General features: G+C 41.6%; 1 protein-coding gene across 3 annotated transcripts in view; it reads left to right on the top strand.

Moving 5' to 3' along the window:
* The window catches only part of man1a2 (mannosidase, alpha, class 1A, member 2), a 145,763-nt gene that overhangs the window by 30,148 nt on the left and 99,932 nt on the right, over positions 1 to 15,683 (top strand). For all 3 annotated transcript variants that reach the window (XM_080203764.1, XM_080203766.1, XM_080203765.1), the window contains exons 2-3: positions 3,693 to 3,948; positions 10,739 to 10,835. In XM_080203764.1, the coding sequence (XP_080059890.1) occupies positions 3,693 to 3,948; positions 10,739 to 10,835 (353 nt within the window). The remainder of the gene's footprint in view (positions 1 to 3,692; positions 3,949 to 10,738; positions 10,836 to 15,683) is intronic.

The raw sequence follows: 15,683 nt of genomic DNA, 5'->3' as shown, positions 1-15,683 counted from the left end.
CCTTGTATGCTAAAGAGTAATGTTGCTAGATATCTAGTTCTGCATGCAAGTAAAACTCGGGCTTTAATTTGTTTGTTCAGGATGTCCCAGTGAAGTATTTTTGAAGTGCTGCCCCTTGTAGAAAAAATGGCAGCAAGATCTTGCACTTACAGATTATCTCTTCTCTTTAAAAACCTGCCTCTTTGACCAAGCTTCCACTCAGCTGTCCTAATATCATCTTTGGCTTGGTGTTAGTTTCTATCCTGTGCTCTTATATAGCACCTTGGGACATTTTCTTATGTTAAAGGCAATTGGTGATCCTCTTTGCAGAGGGTAATGAAGAGTAACTGCTCTCAACTTGTGCAGGTTGGATGAGTGCCCAAAATGGAGTATACATCTTTTTGCTACCAAAGGGAAACACAAACTGACAAACAGAAACCAAACCTATGAGGGTTTTGTAGTAATTTGGAGATCTTTGTGTTGATGGATTATGTTACATATCCGTTGGATCAAAAATGAAACCACTGGATATATTTAAAGGAAAAGACAATTTAAAAATATGGTGGGTAAAATAATCAAAAAGGGGATGGTTTGTTTGGCAAGTTTCTATGCTGAAAATTTCCTATAATCATTTGGATCGATGAGCCACAGTATCCTTTGTTTTAGCTATCTTTGACATGGTTTCAAGAGAATGGTTAATGGAGATTTGATAGCTGGAGATTTTTGTTATCAGGAAACAACTTATTTATGTTGTGCCTTTTAATATAAGATATTCCAAGGCACTTGATAGGACCATTATAAAACACAATTTGTCATCAAGCCACATTAGTTACTAGGTCAGATCATCAAAAGATGCAGGCTTTTTGGGTGAGGGGGCAGGTCTTAAGATGTATCTTAAAGGAGGAAAGCAATGCAGAGAGATGTATGATGAATTGCAGAGCTTAGAGCCCAGGCAACTGAAGGCATCACCTCTAATATTAGAGTGATCAAATTGGCGACATTCAAGAATAAGATGAGCCTTGAGCCTTGGCAAGTTGAGGGGTAGGAACGAATTTGTAAATAAGATTGAGAATTTTAAAATGAAGATGTAGCTTGATCAGGAGTTGCTATTGATCACTGAGCGCAGAGGTGATTGGTGAATGGGATTTGGGGCTAGTTCATACACTGGCAGCAAAGTTTGGATAACCTCAAATTTATGGAAGGTAGAATGGAGGCTGCAACAAGGAGTGCAAGGTCTTTTCAAGTATTCCAGGGATAACAAGTTAGAAATTTTGAAACTGATGAAATTCACCATGTTCACTTTATTTTACTGTTTAATTTGTATTTTCAATAAATGTTAGCAATTTTTTTGTACTTGAGTGACAAGGTCTTGTGATGGTCTCTGGTTTAGACCCAACAACACCGCACTCAGCCAAAACAAAGAGAGAGACAGACTATGGCACTAATTGTAAGACATCACTTGAATTCTACAGGGGCAGGGTTGGAGGGACACTGCTGCATAACAAAGCAATGTTCACCAGGACCACCTTGCAGCAGTAATGTGTAATGAGTGATGTTATGGAGGTGAGGGATTCCGCCCTTGAGTTGTCAGCCCATCTTACTGTTTGGCTGCTCTGACAGTTCCAGCAATGATGTGGAGATGCCAGCGTTGGACTGGGGTAAAACAAAAATCTCAACACCAGTTTAAAGTCCAAACAGGTTTATTTGTAGCAAAAGCCCCAACGTTTCGGGACAGCCTGTCCCTTTGTCAGGTGGCTGGGAGTTCTGATTATGAAAAGGACACAAAGACACAAACTCAATTTACATGCATAATGATTGGAATGTGAGTCCAACATCTATAACCCCCACAACTTGCCTGGACTTGCAAAACCTCACTAACTTTCCTGTCTGGAAACAATACGCATTTCCTTAACTTGTGCTTAAAGCTCTTTCCACTCACATCTGTACCTTTTAAGAATTGATTAGCTGTAAAGACTCTCACGTTCCAATCATTATGCATGTAAATTGAGTTTGTGTCATTTTTACGACCAGAACTCCCAGACGAAGGGACAGGCTGTCCCGAAAGCTTGGGGCTTTTGCTACAAGTAGTCCGAGCAATGGCAGAATTCCATACTGGGTGTTGCAGGGACTGCAAATAGACCCTGGGATAAAGACAACATGAACCTGAGGTAAGTTGGAGTTTTGGATGGGAGGGATCAGGGAGTCTTGTTGGGCGGTCAGATTTTGGGACCTCACCTTCCACCCCACCAGCCTCCACACTGAATAACATTTGTTTTGCTGATACCACCATCAATTATATCCTCTCTCCTTCCAGCATCCTGGAGACACTATTTCCTCCACTCTTTGATTACCTTTGATATCTTCCCATTCAAGCAGAGGAGATACAAAGCATGCCCTTTTACCCTCCATTTCTACTCTTTGGGATTCTATATACACCTACCAGATGAAACTATGATTTACTTGCACTCCTTTCATTTCAGTGTGCTGTATTTGCGGTTGACTAAATGGTCTTCATGTTTGTGAAGACTAAAGGCAGATTGTGTGATTTTTGACACACCTCTGTTTTGGCCACAAATGTGATTCTGATCTTCCAGGTACTCGTCATCTTAATTCTCTGTCTTGATCTCGCTCTGACTTCAAAGTCCTTAACTATTCTAATGAAGCTTATTGGAAGCTTAAGGAATAGCACCTCATCTTTAGTTAGGTATTTTGCAGCCTTCTGAGTTCAACATTGAATTCAGTAATTTCGGATCAGAACCACTGCATCAGTTTTTTCAGATAGCAGCTCTTGGTAATGATGCTGCTATTGTCAGGAGTAGGTTGGAATGTGAAGTTGGAACTACGATCAGATCAATCATGATCTTGAGTGGTAAAGAGACTTGAGGGGCCAAATGGCCTACTCCTGCTCCTTGCATGTATGTTTGTGTTGACCTTTTCTTGTCTTTTGGACTCATACTTTGTTTCTTTAATTGAACCTACTATGAAAGACAATTGAGACTGAAAGTTACCAGGCTGTGAAAGGGAAAGAATAGCAGTAAACCTTTGAGTTGAGCCTCACTTTAGGATTGGTTCTGGGTGAATTCAATGTTTACTTAATGGATGATGTAATGTATATCCCTGAAGTTTGTTTTTGGTTGTGCTAAAAGGGAAAGAGTATTCTGTTTAAATTGTCTACAAAGATTTTTAGTCAATAGTTCTCTCTTTTGTTATGGTAAAAGCCTTCAAGTGTGAAATCTTGTCATCCTTTCAGCTATTCAAAGTTCAAATTTATTTTTAAAAGTTGCACATCTCTGTAGAGATTGTAACAACCAGAAATGTTAACTTTCCTCTCCTCAGGTGCAGCCATTTCCTGAGTACTTGCAATATGTTTTGATTCCATCTTGTATTTATCATTAACTTTATATTTGTTTGGAAAAAAGTCTTGTCATTAGATTGGTCTTTTGTGTAAAATATGGTAAAGTATCTGGAAAAACTAAAACCTAGATATAAAGTTGAGTTTTGGTATCTTGTGAACACTGTCTGAATTTAATAATTACTACAACAATTATCTCTATTTAAAATATTTTCTTTTTGAATATCGCAATTTTTCTCTGCAGTAAATGACAGCAAGGTGAGACTTGTTTAAGCTCTGAAATGGTGTTTTTTTTAAACCATTGTACTGTTGATACAATGATCTATTATTGAGAATACGATCTCTTCATTGCATTCCTTAGAGAAGAAGAGGAGCAGCTTCGTAAAATGATTAGGGCGGATCATGAGAGGGCCCTGGAAGAGGCAAAGGAAAAACTGAAAAAATCCAAAGATCAAATCCGAGCTGAGATTCAGACAGAGAAAAATCGAGTGGCTCAAGATCTGAAAAAAAGAGAAGGCAAACAGCTACCACGAGTTCCTATCCCAAAACTGGTAGGAATCAATAATGGGGACCCAGGTGATCCAGAAACCAGGGAGAAACAAGAGAAAATTAAAGAGGTTTGTGAAAGCATGGATCAGTATGTTGTTTACAGTGGTGTGATAATAGGGTTTTATTAGTTTCCTTCTAAACATAGTGCATCTCTTATAAGGGTACGCACTGCACTCTAGAGATTTGAGCCAATGATTTAGCCATAATCCAGCACATACTAAGGGAGTGCTCGTTTCATAGGTGCTTTCTTTCTGATAAACAAAGACCAAATATGCCCTAATAATTGGATTTGAAATATTCAATGTCTTTATGCATAAGAACATAAGAAATGGGAGTAGGAGTAGGCTATCTAGCCCTTCGAGCCTGCCCCGCCATTCAATAAGATCGTGGCTGATCTGAAGTGGATCAGTTCTACTTTCCCGCTCTCGCACCTAGAAAGGAATGGTTTGATAGAGCAGATGCAGCACGGATTTGCTAAGGGGAAGTCGTGTTTGACAAATTTATTGGATTTCTATGAGGATGTGACTAGTGCGGTAGACAGAGGGGAACCGGTGGATGTGGTGTTTTTAGATTTTCAAAAGGAGTTTGATAAGGTGCCTCATAAAAGGTTGCTACAGAAGGTTAGGGTGCACGGAGTTGGTAAGGTGTTAGTGTGGATAGAGGATTGGTTGCCTAATAGGAAGCAGAGAGTTAGTATCAATGGGTGCTGTTCTGATTGGCGGTTGGTGACTAGTGGAGTGCTGTAGGGATTGGTGCTGGGGCCTCAGCTATTTACCATTTATACAGATGATCTGGAGGAGGGTGTGGAAAGTCTGCAGAGAGATCTGGATAGGCTGAGCGAGTGGGTGAGGTGCTGGCAGATGGAGTATAATGTTAGCAAGTGTGAGGTTATCCACTTTGGCAGAAATAATAGTAGGAGGGATTACTATTTAAAGGGCGAAAAGCTGCAGCATGCTACGGTGTAGAGGGACCTGGGGGTCCTTGTGCATGAGTCACAAAAACCAAGTCTGCGGGTACAGCAGGTGATCAAGAAGGAAAATGGAATGCTAGCCTTTATAGCAAGGGGGATTGAATATAAAAGTAGGGAGGTCTTGCTGCAACTGTACAGGGCACTGGTGAGGCCGCAGCTGGAGTACTGTGTGCAATTTTGGTCGCCGCACTTGTGCAAGGGAAAATACCCTTGGAGGGAGTGCAGAGGAGGTTCACTAGGCTGATACCGGAGATGAGGGGGTTCGCCTATGAAGAGAGACTAAATAGACTGGGTCTGTACTCATTGGAATTTAGAAGGATGAGGGGGGATGTTATAGAGATGTATGAGATAATGAAGGGGTTGGATAGGGTAGAGGTAGAGAGATTCTTCCCGCTTAGAAAGGATAGCAGGACTAGAGGGCACAGCCTCAAGATAAGAGGGGGTGCAGTTTAGATCGGAGTTGAGGAGGAACTTCTTCACTCAAAGGGTGGTGAATCTCTGGAATTCTCTGCCCATTGAAGTGGTGGACGCTACCTCGCTAAATATATTTAAGTCACGGGTAGATAGGTTTTTGACAGACAAGGGAATTAAGGGTAATGGGGTGAAAGCGAGAAAGTGGAACTGATCCACTTCAGATCAGCCATGATCTTATTGAATGGTGGGGCAGGCTCGAGGGGCTAGATGGCCTACTCATGCTCCTATTTCTTATGTTCCCCATAACCCTTAATTCCCTTGTCTATCAAAAACCTATCTACCCGTGACTTAAATATCCCCCCCCCCCCCATCTTGAGGCTGTACCCTCGAGTCCTGCTATCCTTTCTACGCGGGAAGAATCTCTCTACCTCGACCCTATCCATCCCTTTCATTATCTTATATATCTCTATAAGATCCCCCTCATCATTCTAAACTCCAACGAGTACAGACCCAGTCTATTTAGTCTCTCTTCATAGGCCAACCTCCTTATCTCTGGTATCAGCCTAGTGAACCTCCTCTGCACTCCCTCCAAGGCCAAAATACCCTTGTGCAAGTGCAGTGACCAAAACTTCACACAGTACTCCAGCTGTGGCCTCACCAGTACCCTGTACAATTGCAGCAAGACTTCCCTACTTTTACATTCTCAACCTCTTGCTATAAAGGCCAACATTCCATTCGCCTTCTTGATTACCTGCAGACTGGGTTTTTGTGACTCATGCACAAGGACCCCCAGGTCCCTCTGCACCATAGCATGCTGCAGTTTTTTGCCTTTTAAATAATAATTCCTCCTCCTATTATTTCTGCCAAAGTGGATAACCTCACACTTGCTGACATTACACTCCATCTGCCAGGTGCTCGCCCACTCGCCCAGCCTATCCAGATCCCTCTGCAGACTTTCCACACCCTCCACACAATTTGCTTTTCCACTCATCTTCGTGTCATCAGCAAATTTCGTCACCCTACACTCAGCCCCCTCCTCCAGATCGTCTATATAAATGGTAAATAGCTGAGGCCCCAGCACCGATCCCTGCGGCACTCCACTAGTCACCAACCGCCAATCAGAATAGCACCCATTGATATGCAAAGAAGAGCAGAGGAGTCCTTCTCCATTGTCTTGGTCAATACCTGTCCCTCAACCAACATCATTAAAATAGCCTGTGCCAGAATTTACTGTTGCTGGGGACGCTGCTTATTTAATTTCTATGACCATTTGCATTGGAAATTTGTAATTTAGACATTAAAATGCCGTGATGCCCCCTCCAGGGTAAGAATTTGTATGACTCCTTAGATTTTTTTCTTCCTGTTTGTCTAAAATCTGCTCAATTTTTACGACAGTCATGCTAATGGAGTTCATATAACGAGCATTTTTGAACCCGACAACACCAATGCCTAATATTTTGTTTTATAGATGCAACAAGATTTCTTTTATGGGAATGTTCCTTGATGTTGCTTATGAGATAAATATCTTACGCAGTCTGAAAATTAAGTTAATAATAATAAATTGATTTAACATAGTATTTAAATTAAAATTATAGAACTATCTGCAGTGCAAAGTCATTATAAAATTTAAAATGACTGAAAATTAGAAGCAATGTGAAAAGAGATTTACAGTCTTTAGAAAATATACGTTTTAATAAAATATTAAGTATTTTCCATTCCTGAGAAAATACTCTTGACAAATTTTAATGATCTGCAGCAAACAGACCATGTGTTTTACAAAGTTTCATATTCATATTTTAGTCACAATATAGATATTATTGTCACAAGCAGTAAACATTGCCACCAAGTTTGGGTGTTGTAATGTCACACTCAAGAACTGGCAAAATGCTTGTTTAGCTACTTTCCATTCCCTCCCATCCCCTAAAGAAAAAATTATAATGAGCAAGATTCTAATAAAAGATTTTGGAAGTGCAGGGAAAAGACACTGAATTTTCCTGTGACATCTATCTGTGATGTTCTTTTGCTGCCAGAATGGATGCTGAGTGTTCACTTGCGTTAATTTTTAGACAAAGACATGTTGCTTGTCTTTGGCACCTGCCATCCTAGTCAGGTATGACAGTTGAGTTAGTTGGATGACTGAGTCCAATTGAGATAAAACTGGAATTAAAAGCTGAATTGTCTGTGCAATGTTGGAGTGCCCTAAAGCTAATGCCTTTTATTGCAGTGTTGACACAGCATTATCCAGTTGTAGACATATTTAAAATAAATCGAAGATGGATTAGAAATTCATGCTAACTCTGCATTAGAACATAAATAAGAGCAATCAGGGTTCAAAATAAATGGGGCCAGGGGGGCGAATTTGCCCTCAAACCTCAAAAGGCTTGCAAAAATTTAATCATCGGAAGACTGATGAAAAAAGTTGCCCTCATGTGAATGAGACATAATCTGTGATGGGAGGAGCAGCAAGGATGGGAAATCCAGGCCAAGATAGATCAAGGTTCATTCTGTACAGGACTATTGGCATCCTCAGCAAATTGGAGGCTTTATCCCTTCCTAGATCTTGATAGAAATCTATGATACGTAGGTTAAGGAAATTGCAGAGATGGAGGCCATGGAGGGATTTGAAAACATCATATGAATATTGAAATCAAGATGTTGCTTGATTGTCCACAATTTCAGACTGACTTCTAATCTATATCCTCTCCCTCTGGAAGCAACAAGGGGTTGAATTTCTTGAGCTCTGCGGCAATTTCCCTACTTCTATCTAAACTTGCCTCTCAGTCTTTACGTCTGAGTCTTCAGTGAGGGGATTAATAGTTGAAGTGATTAGAATAGCTTTGTAAATGGACCCAAGCATTACAAGTCAAGTAGCATTGTGTGCCAACAGCCACTTTACACTTTAGAAGAACCCTCCCTTCCAATAAACGTAGCTAGCATCACCAGTCGTAATGGCTGGAGTCAGAACTGAGCCATTTTTAAAAATAAATCTTCATTCTTTTACTGGTTCATTTCCAACAGGAAAAAAATACACAATCAAAACATAGGAAGCTGACTATTTTATTCATGTTCCCTAGCACGTCACAGGAGTATTATAAAACAAAGTATGACACCGAGCTGCACAAAGAAATAATAGATTAAATGATCAAACATTTGGTGAAAGATGTAGGTTTTAATGAGTGTATTAAAGGAATAAAGTGAGATAAAGAAGTGTATGGAGGTATTCCAGAACAGATGGTTTAGGCAGCTAAAGGCACGATGGAATTATTAAAATTGGGGGAAATACATTGAAGGACAGAATTTGATATATTGGAGATTATGTAGGTTAAGGAAATTGCAGAGATGGAGGCATTTGAAAACATAATATGATTGTTGAAATCAAGATGTTGCTTGATTGTCAGCCAACATAGATCAACTATCTCTGTGATCCCTTTAGTTGCATGAATCACAGTGTCACATTTTCTTCTCCCTGAGTAAAAAACCACAACCTAACCTGAAGGATGTTACTGTTTCCTGGATTAAACTATCCAGGTAACTCTCCATCACCTGATGCATTGCAATACCTCAGACCCAGCTGAACACCACTGAGTCAATGTTGTTTGAGTTACAGACACTTGCTGCAGATATGGTTGCCTGGATCGTGTTGCTGTCCACAAGCTTCCTCCCACACACGGCAAATGTTGTACACCACCTGCATGGTCATCTCTAGATAGCATTGATTTATGTATTTAGTTAATTAAAATTTTGCATCAGTAACTCACTTGGGTTTATTGTTTTAGTTTTTTTAAACCTAACTAAGTAGTATGAATTAATTTAATAAAGGTTAGTTTTAGGTTTCTTGTTTCAAATACTAACTGCTTCAAACACTTTTTCACCATTACATGTTAAAAGGCAACAAAAATCATCTCTTTATTTCCCCTTGCACTGAATTCCTACAATTACCAGACTCTGTTGCAGACATTGTGATTCTTTTTTCTCTCTCATCACATTTGCTTTTGCAAATCACTTTAAATCTCTGCCCTCAGGAACAGTTTGTCTCTTTCTACTTTCCATGATTTTGAACATCTCTATCAAATCTCCTCTCAGCTGCCTACTTCTTAAGAGAACAGTCTCAATCTCTCCACTCTATCCCCATAACAGAAGTTGCTCATCATTGGAAACATTCTTGTAAATCTCTTCTTCATTCTAACATGTTTACATCCTTCCTGCTGTGTAGAATCGAGACCTATACATAACACTCCAGCTGAGTTCTAACTAGTTGTACAAGTTCAGCATAATCTTCTCTTGTATTCAATGCCCCTGTTAATGAAGCCTGGAATACTTATTAAATGCTCTCTATCTGTCTGCCATCTTCAATGATTTGTGCAAGCATACATGTCAAATCGCATGTATAAGCATAGGGAATCTTAAGCACAACGTTGTCATTGTGGAACTATGAAACCAGGCATATTGGACAAGCCCTTATGTTTATGTAGTTCATAATAACCATGGGCAGCACGGTAGCACAGTGGTTAGCACTATTGCTTCACAGCTCCAGGCATCTGGGTTCGATTCCCAACTTGGGTCACTGTATGGAGTTTGCATGTTCTCCTCGTGCCTGCGTGGGTTTCCTCCGGGTGCTCGGTTTCCTTCCACAGCCCAAAGATGTGCGGGTTAGGTTGATTGGTCATGTTAAAATTGTCCCTTGGTGTCCTGAGATGTGTAGGTTAGAGGGATTAGTGGGTAAATGTGTAGGGATATAGGGGTAGGGCCTGGGTGGGATTGTGGTCAGTGCAGACTTGATGGGTCGAATAGTCTCCTGCTCTGTAGGGTTTCTATACAAAGAGAGAAAAAAATCATTGGAAATAGGAACAGGAATACACCATTTGGACCATGAAACCTGCTCTGCCATTCAATAAGATCATAGGTGACCTGGTCGTAGCCTCAATTCCATCTTCTCGCCTGCCTTCCTTGCAGATCAAAAATCTGTCTAACTCAGCCTTCAATCTATTCAAGGATCTAACCTCCACTGTGGAATAAAATTGCAAACACAAGCAATATGGACAGAATATATTTTTCACATCTTTGCCTTAAATGGGGAGCCTTATTTTTAAACCATGAACCCTAGTTCCAGGTTCCTCCATGTGGGGAAACATCCTTTAAGCACCTACCATGTCAAATCCTAACGGAATCTTTTATGTCTTACTAAGATCACCTCTCATTCTTTGAAACTCCAATGAACATAGATCCAAACCAGTTCAAACCTTTCCTCATTGCACACCCCCTTATCCCGGGAATCAACCTAATCAATCTTTCCTGAAGTGCTTCCAAAACCTTAAATAAGGAGCCAAAATATGTAGTATGTGTTTGTGTGGTCTCATCATTGCCTTGTACAGTTGCAGTCACTTGGTGTTAAAATTTAACTTGTTGAATTATATTTTTATAAATGTTTTATTAATTTTAATTGCACAAAGTTGAGTAATTTTCTCCTTTTGTAGATGATGAAGCATGCTTGGGGCAACTATAGACAATATGCTTGGGGACACAATGAGTTAAAACCACTTTCTAGGAAGGGCCATACCACCAATATATTTGGTAAGTATCTGAATATTTGTTGACTCATCTGTAGTTTGCATTGTCTTTACTTTCCTTGCCTTTGACAATTTGGACAATGTGATAATTTGCCTTTAGATCGAGCAGTGTAGAGACTGATTTCCATGTGCTTCATCAATATGAAATAATTACTGTTGATGCTAGATACCTGAAATGCAAACAGAAAATGCTGTAAATACTTAGCAGTCAAGCAGCAGTTGCAGAGAAGGAATTAGTTGGTGTTGCAGTTTGATGACCATTCATCATCAATAGGTCTGACAAAAGGTCATCATCCTGAAACATTAACTTTCTCCACAAATGCTGTCTCACCTCGAGTAGTTCAGCATTTTCCATCTTCTGCTGAAAGTTATTTACTTAATTGTGAATATGATGTGGTTATTAAATATTATGCAAGATAAGCATCATTTAAGGAGAAGTAAGGTAACTACAGACCTGCAAGTTCAACATAATTTGTGGAGGAGCTACTGATGATTATAAAAATGGGACTGTGCAGAATTGGAGGTAGCCTTGTGGGTCAGTAAATCAGAATATTGTAATTCTGGTAGCATATTAAAAGGATGTAATTACAGAGAAGCATACTGTACAGTAGATATTGTCAGGAATGAAAAGATTAGAAAAGATTGGATAGTTTGGGTTTGTTTTCATTGGAATAAAAGTTTAAGTGGAAATTAATTGAGGTTTGTAAAATAATGAGGGACCTGCTTAGTGTGGATTGAAGGATTTATTTCATTTCATTTATTTCATTAGTAGTGAGTACAGTGCACGAAGGACATACATTTAAAGTAACTGCTGGGTGGATTAGTGAGATTTGAGGAGTGCCTTTTTAGGTGTGTTAAACATCAAGTTGGCAGGTGTAAACATATTAAGAACATAAGAAATAGGAGCAGGAGTAGGCCATCTAGCCCTTCGAGCCTACCCTGCCATTCAATAAGATCATGGCTGATCTGTCGTGGCTCAGTTCCACATTCCCGCCCTCTCCCCATAACCCTTAATCCCCTCGCTTATCAAAAACCCATCAACCCGCGTCTTAAAAATATTTAGCGAGGTGGCAGCCTCCACCACCTCAATGGGCAGAGAATTCCAGGGATTCACCACCCTTTGAGTGAAGAAGTTTCTCCTCAACTCCATTCTAAACCGCCCCCCCCCCCCCCCCCTTTATCTTGAGGCTGTGCTCCCTAGTCCTACTGTCCTTTCTGAGCGGGAAGATTCTCTCCACCTCTATCCTATCCATCCCATTCATCATCTTGTATGTCTCAATGAGATCTCCCCTCATTCTTCTAAACTCTAACGAGTACAAGCCTAATCTATTCAGCCTCTCCTCATAGCTCAACCCTCTTAACTCCGGTATCAGCCTAGTAAACCTCCTCTGCACTCCCTCCAAGGCCAAAATATCCTTGCGTAAGTACGGTGCCCAAAACTGCACACGGTACTCCAGCTGCGGCCTCACCAATGCCCTATACAGCTTCAGCAAGACCTCCCTGCTTTTATATTCAATCCCCCTCGCTATGAAGGCCAGCATCCCATTCGCCTTCCTGACCACCTGCTGCACCTGCAGGCTGGGTTTTTGCGACTCATGCACAAGGACCCCGAGGTCCCTCTGCACCATCGCATGCTGCAGTTTTTCGCCACGTAAGCAATAGTCCTTCCTACCGTTATTCCTACCAAAGTGGACAACTTCACACTTGCCAACATTAAATTCCATTTGCCAGTTCCTGGCCCATTCGCCCAACCTATCTAGATCCTTCTGCAGACTCTCCACACCCTCCGCGCAATTTGCCGTTCCACCAATCTTGGTGTCATCAGCAAATTTCGACACCATACACTCGGTTCCCTCCTCCAGATCATCTGTATAGATGGTAAATAGCTGAGGCCCCAGAACCAACCCCTGGGGCACTCCACTAGTCACCAAACTGTAGAAAATATCACTGGTTACATCCCTGTACAATATACATTTGACCTCAGACTTTTGCATCTCTTTCCTGACTGAAGGTGGAAAGGAGTATGCCTGAAATGCATGGGGTCCTTGATTATGCTGGCTGCATTTTTTGAGACAGCGGCAAGTGTAGACAGTGCCAATGGATGGGAGGCTCGTTTGAATGATGGATTGGGCTTTGTTCAGGACACTTTGTAGTTTCTTGCCGTCATGGACAGAGCAGGTGCCATACCAAGCTGTGATACAGGTAGAAAAATTGCGTTTGTGCGTTTGTAAAAGTTGGTGAGAGTCGTAGTAGACATGTTGAATTTCCTTAGCCTCCTGACAAAGTAGAGTTGTTGGGCTTTTCTAAGTATAGTGTCAGTGTGGAGGAACCAGGGTAGGTTACTGGTGATCTGGACACCTAGAAACTGGAAGCTTTTGACCGTTTCCACTTCATCTCTGTTGATGTAGACAGGGGCATGTCCTCCACTAAGCTTCCTGAAGTCGATGACTACTTCCTTTGCTTTACTGATGTTGAGGGAGAGATTATTGTTGTAGTACCGGTGTACTGGTGCGATTTTTCCTGTGCTCCATTCATCTTTATTTGCAATCTCACCCACTACAGTGTTGTCATCAGCAAACTTGAAAATTGAGTTGGAGGGGAATTTGGCCTCAGTTATGGGTGTATAAGGAGTATAGTAAGGGGCTGAGGGCATAGCCTTGTGAGGCACCGATATTGAGGATAGTCGTGGAGATGTTGTTGTTGACTATCCTTACTGATTGCAGTCTGTGGGTTAGAAAGTCTAGGATTCAGTCGCAGCGGGAAGAGTCAAGTCCTAGGCCATGGAGTTGAGATGAGTTTTGTAGGAATAATGGTGTTGAAGGCTGAAATGTAGTCGATAAATAAATAGGAGTCTGACATAAGTGTCTTTGTTATCCAGGTGTCCCAGGATTGAGTGGAGGGCCAGGGAGATGGCATCTGTTGTGGACATGTTGTGGCAATAGATGAACTGTAGTGGATCCAGAGAACTGTTTGCAACTGTGCCAGTCCTGAGCAAGAAGTCTGTATGTCAAGCTGGTGGTAATTCTTCCTTGATTTATGCTGGCCAAGAAAAAAAGTCTAATCTGCACCCTAAGTTCTTAAAAACAGGACTGCAAACTTTTTGGATACATTGGTTATCATCTTGCAAAATTCTCTAGTTCCTGGAAAGATTGCAGTAGTAGGAAATCACAAATATAATGTTCTACAAACAACATTACAGCACAGGAACAGGCCCTTCGGCCCTCAAAGCCTACACCGACTTAACTAAAACCCCCTACGCTTCTGGGGGCTGTATCCCTCTATTCCTATCCTATTCGTGTACTTGTCAAGATGTCCCTTAAAGGTCACTATCGTATCTGCTTCTGCTACTTCCCCCAGCAATGAGTTCCAGGCACCCACTACTCTGTGTAAAAAATCTGCTCCGTACATCTCCTTAAAACCTTGCCCCTCGCACCTTAAACCTGTGTTCCCTAGCAATTGAATCTTCCACTCTGTGAAAAAGCTTCTGACTACCCACTTTGTCCATGCCTCTCATAATCTTGTAAACTTCTACCAGGTGGAGTGCCCCAGGGGGCGGTGCTGGGGCCTCAGCTATTTACCATTTATATAGATGATCTGGAGGAAGGAACCGAGTGTAGGGTGTCAAAATTTGCTGATGACATCAAGATTGGTGGAACGGCAAATTGTGCGGAGGGTGTGGAGAGTCTGCAGAAGGATCTAGATAGGCTGGGCGAATGGGCCAGGAAATGGCAAATGGAATTTAATGTTGGCAAGTGCGAGGTGGTCCACTTTGGTAGGAATAATGGTAGGAAGGATTATTACTTACGTGGAGAAAAACTGCAGCAGGCGACGGTGCAGAGGGACCTCGGGGTCCTAGTGCATGAGTTGCAAAAACCCAGCCTGCAGGTGCAGCAGGTGGTCAGGAAGGCTAATGGGATGCTGGCCTTCATAGCGAGGGGGATTGAATATAAAAGTAGGGAGGTCTTGCTGCGGCTGTATAGGGCATTGGTGAGGCCGCAGCTGGAGTACTGTGTGCAGTTTTGGGTGCTGTACTTACGCAAGGATATTTTGGCCTTGGAGGGAGTGCAGTGGAGGTTTACTAGGCTGATGCCGGAGTTGAGAGGGTTGAGCTATGAGGAGAGGCTGAATAGATTAGGCTTGTACTCGTTAGAGTTTAGAAGAATGAGGGGAGATCTCATTGAGATGTATAAGATGATGAATGGGATGGATAGGATAGAGGTGGAGAGACTCTTCCCGCTCAGAAAGGATAGTAGGACTAGGGGGCACAGCCTCAAGATAAAGGGGGGGGCGGTTTAGAACGGAGTTGAGGAGGAACTTCTTCACTCAAAGGGTGGTGAATCTCTGGAATTCTCTGCCCGTTGAAGTGGTGGAGGCTACCTCGCTAAATATTTTTAAGACGTGGGTTGATGGGTTTTTGATAAGCGAGGGGATTAAGGGTTATGGGGAGAGGGCAGGAATGTGGAACTGAGCCACGACAGATCAGCCATGATCTTATTGAATGGCGGGGTAGGCTCGAAGGACTAGATGGCCTACTCCTGCTCCTATTTCTTATGTTCTTATGTCTCCCCTCAACCTCCTTCGCTCCAGTGAGAACAAACCAAGTTTCTCCAACCTCTCCTCATAGCTAATGCCCTCCATACATGGCAACATCTTGGTAAAACTGTTCTATATATTCTATATAAAATTGTTCTGTTCAAGAAAGGACAGAATCAGAAAGCAAGAAATTTTGGGCTGTTGGGAAAATGTTGCAATCCATTATCAAGGAAATTTAGGATTAAATCAAACTAAGGATATTTAGAAAATCATCATTCATTCAAACAGAGTAATCGGGATTTATGAAATTGTCTTTTGC

The sequence above is a fragment of the Carcharhinus amblyrhynchos genome, chromosome 15 (genome assembly GCF_965287045.1).
Source record: "Carcharhinus amblyrhynchos chromosome 15, sCarAmb.v2.hapA, whole genome shotgun sequence".
NCBI lineage: Eukaryota > Metazoa > Chordata > Chondrichthyes > Carcharhiniformes > Carcharhinidae > Carcharhinus > Carcharhinus amblyrhynchos.
Note: the sequence above shows the minus strand (reverse complement) of the source record. Positions and strands in the feature narration are given on the sequence as shown.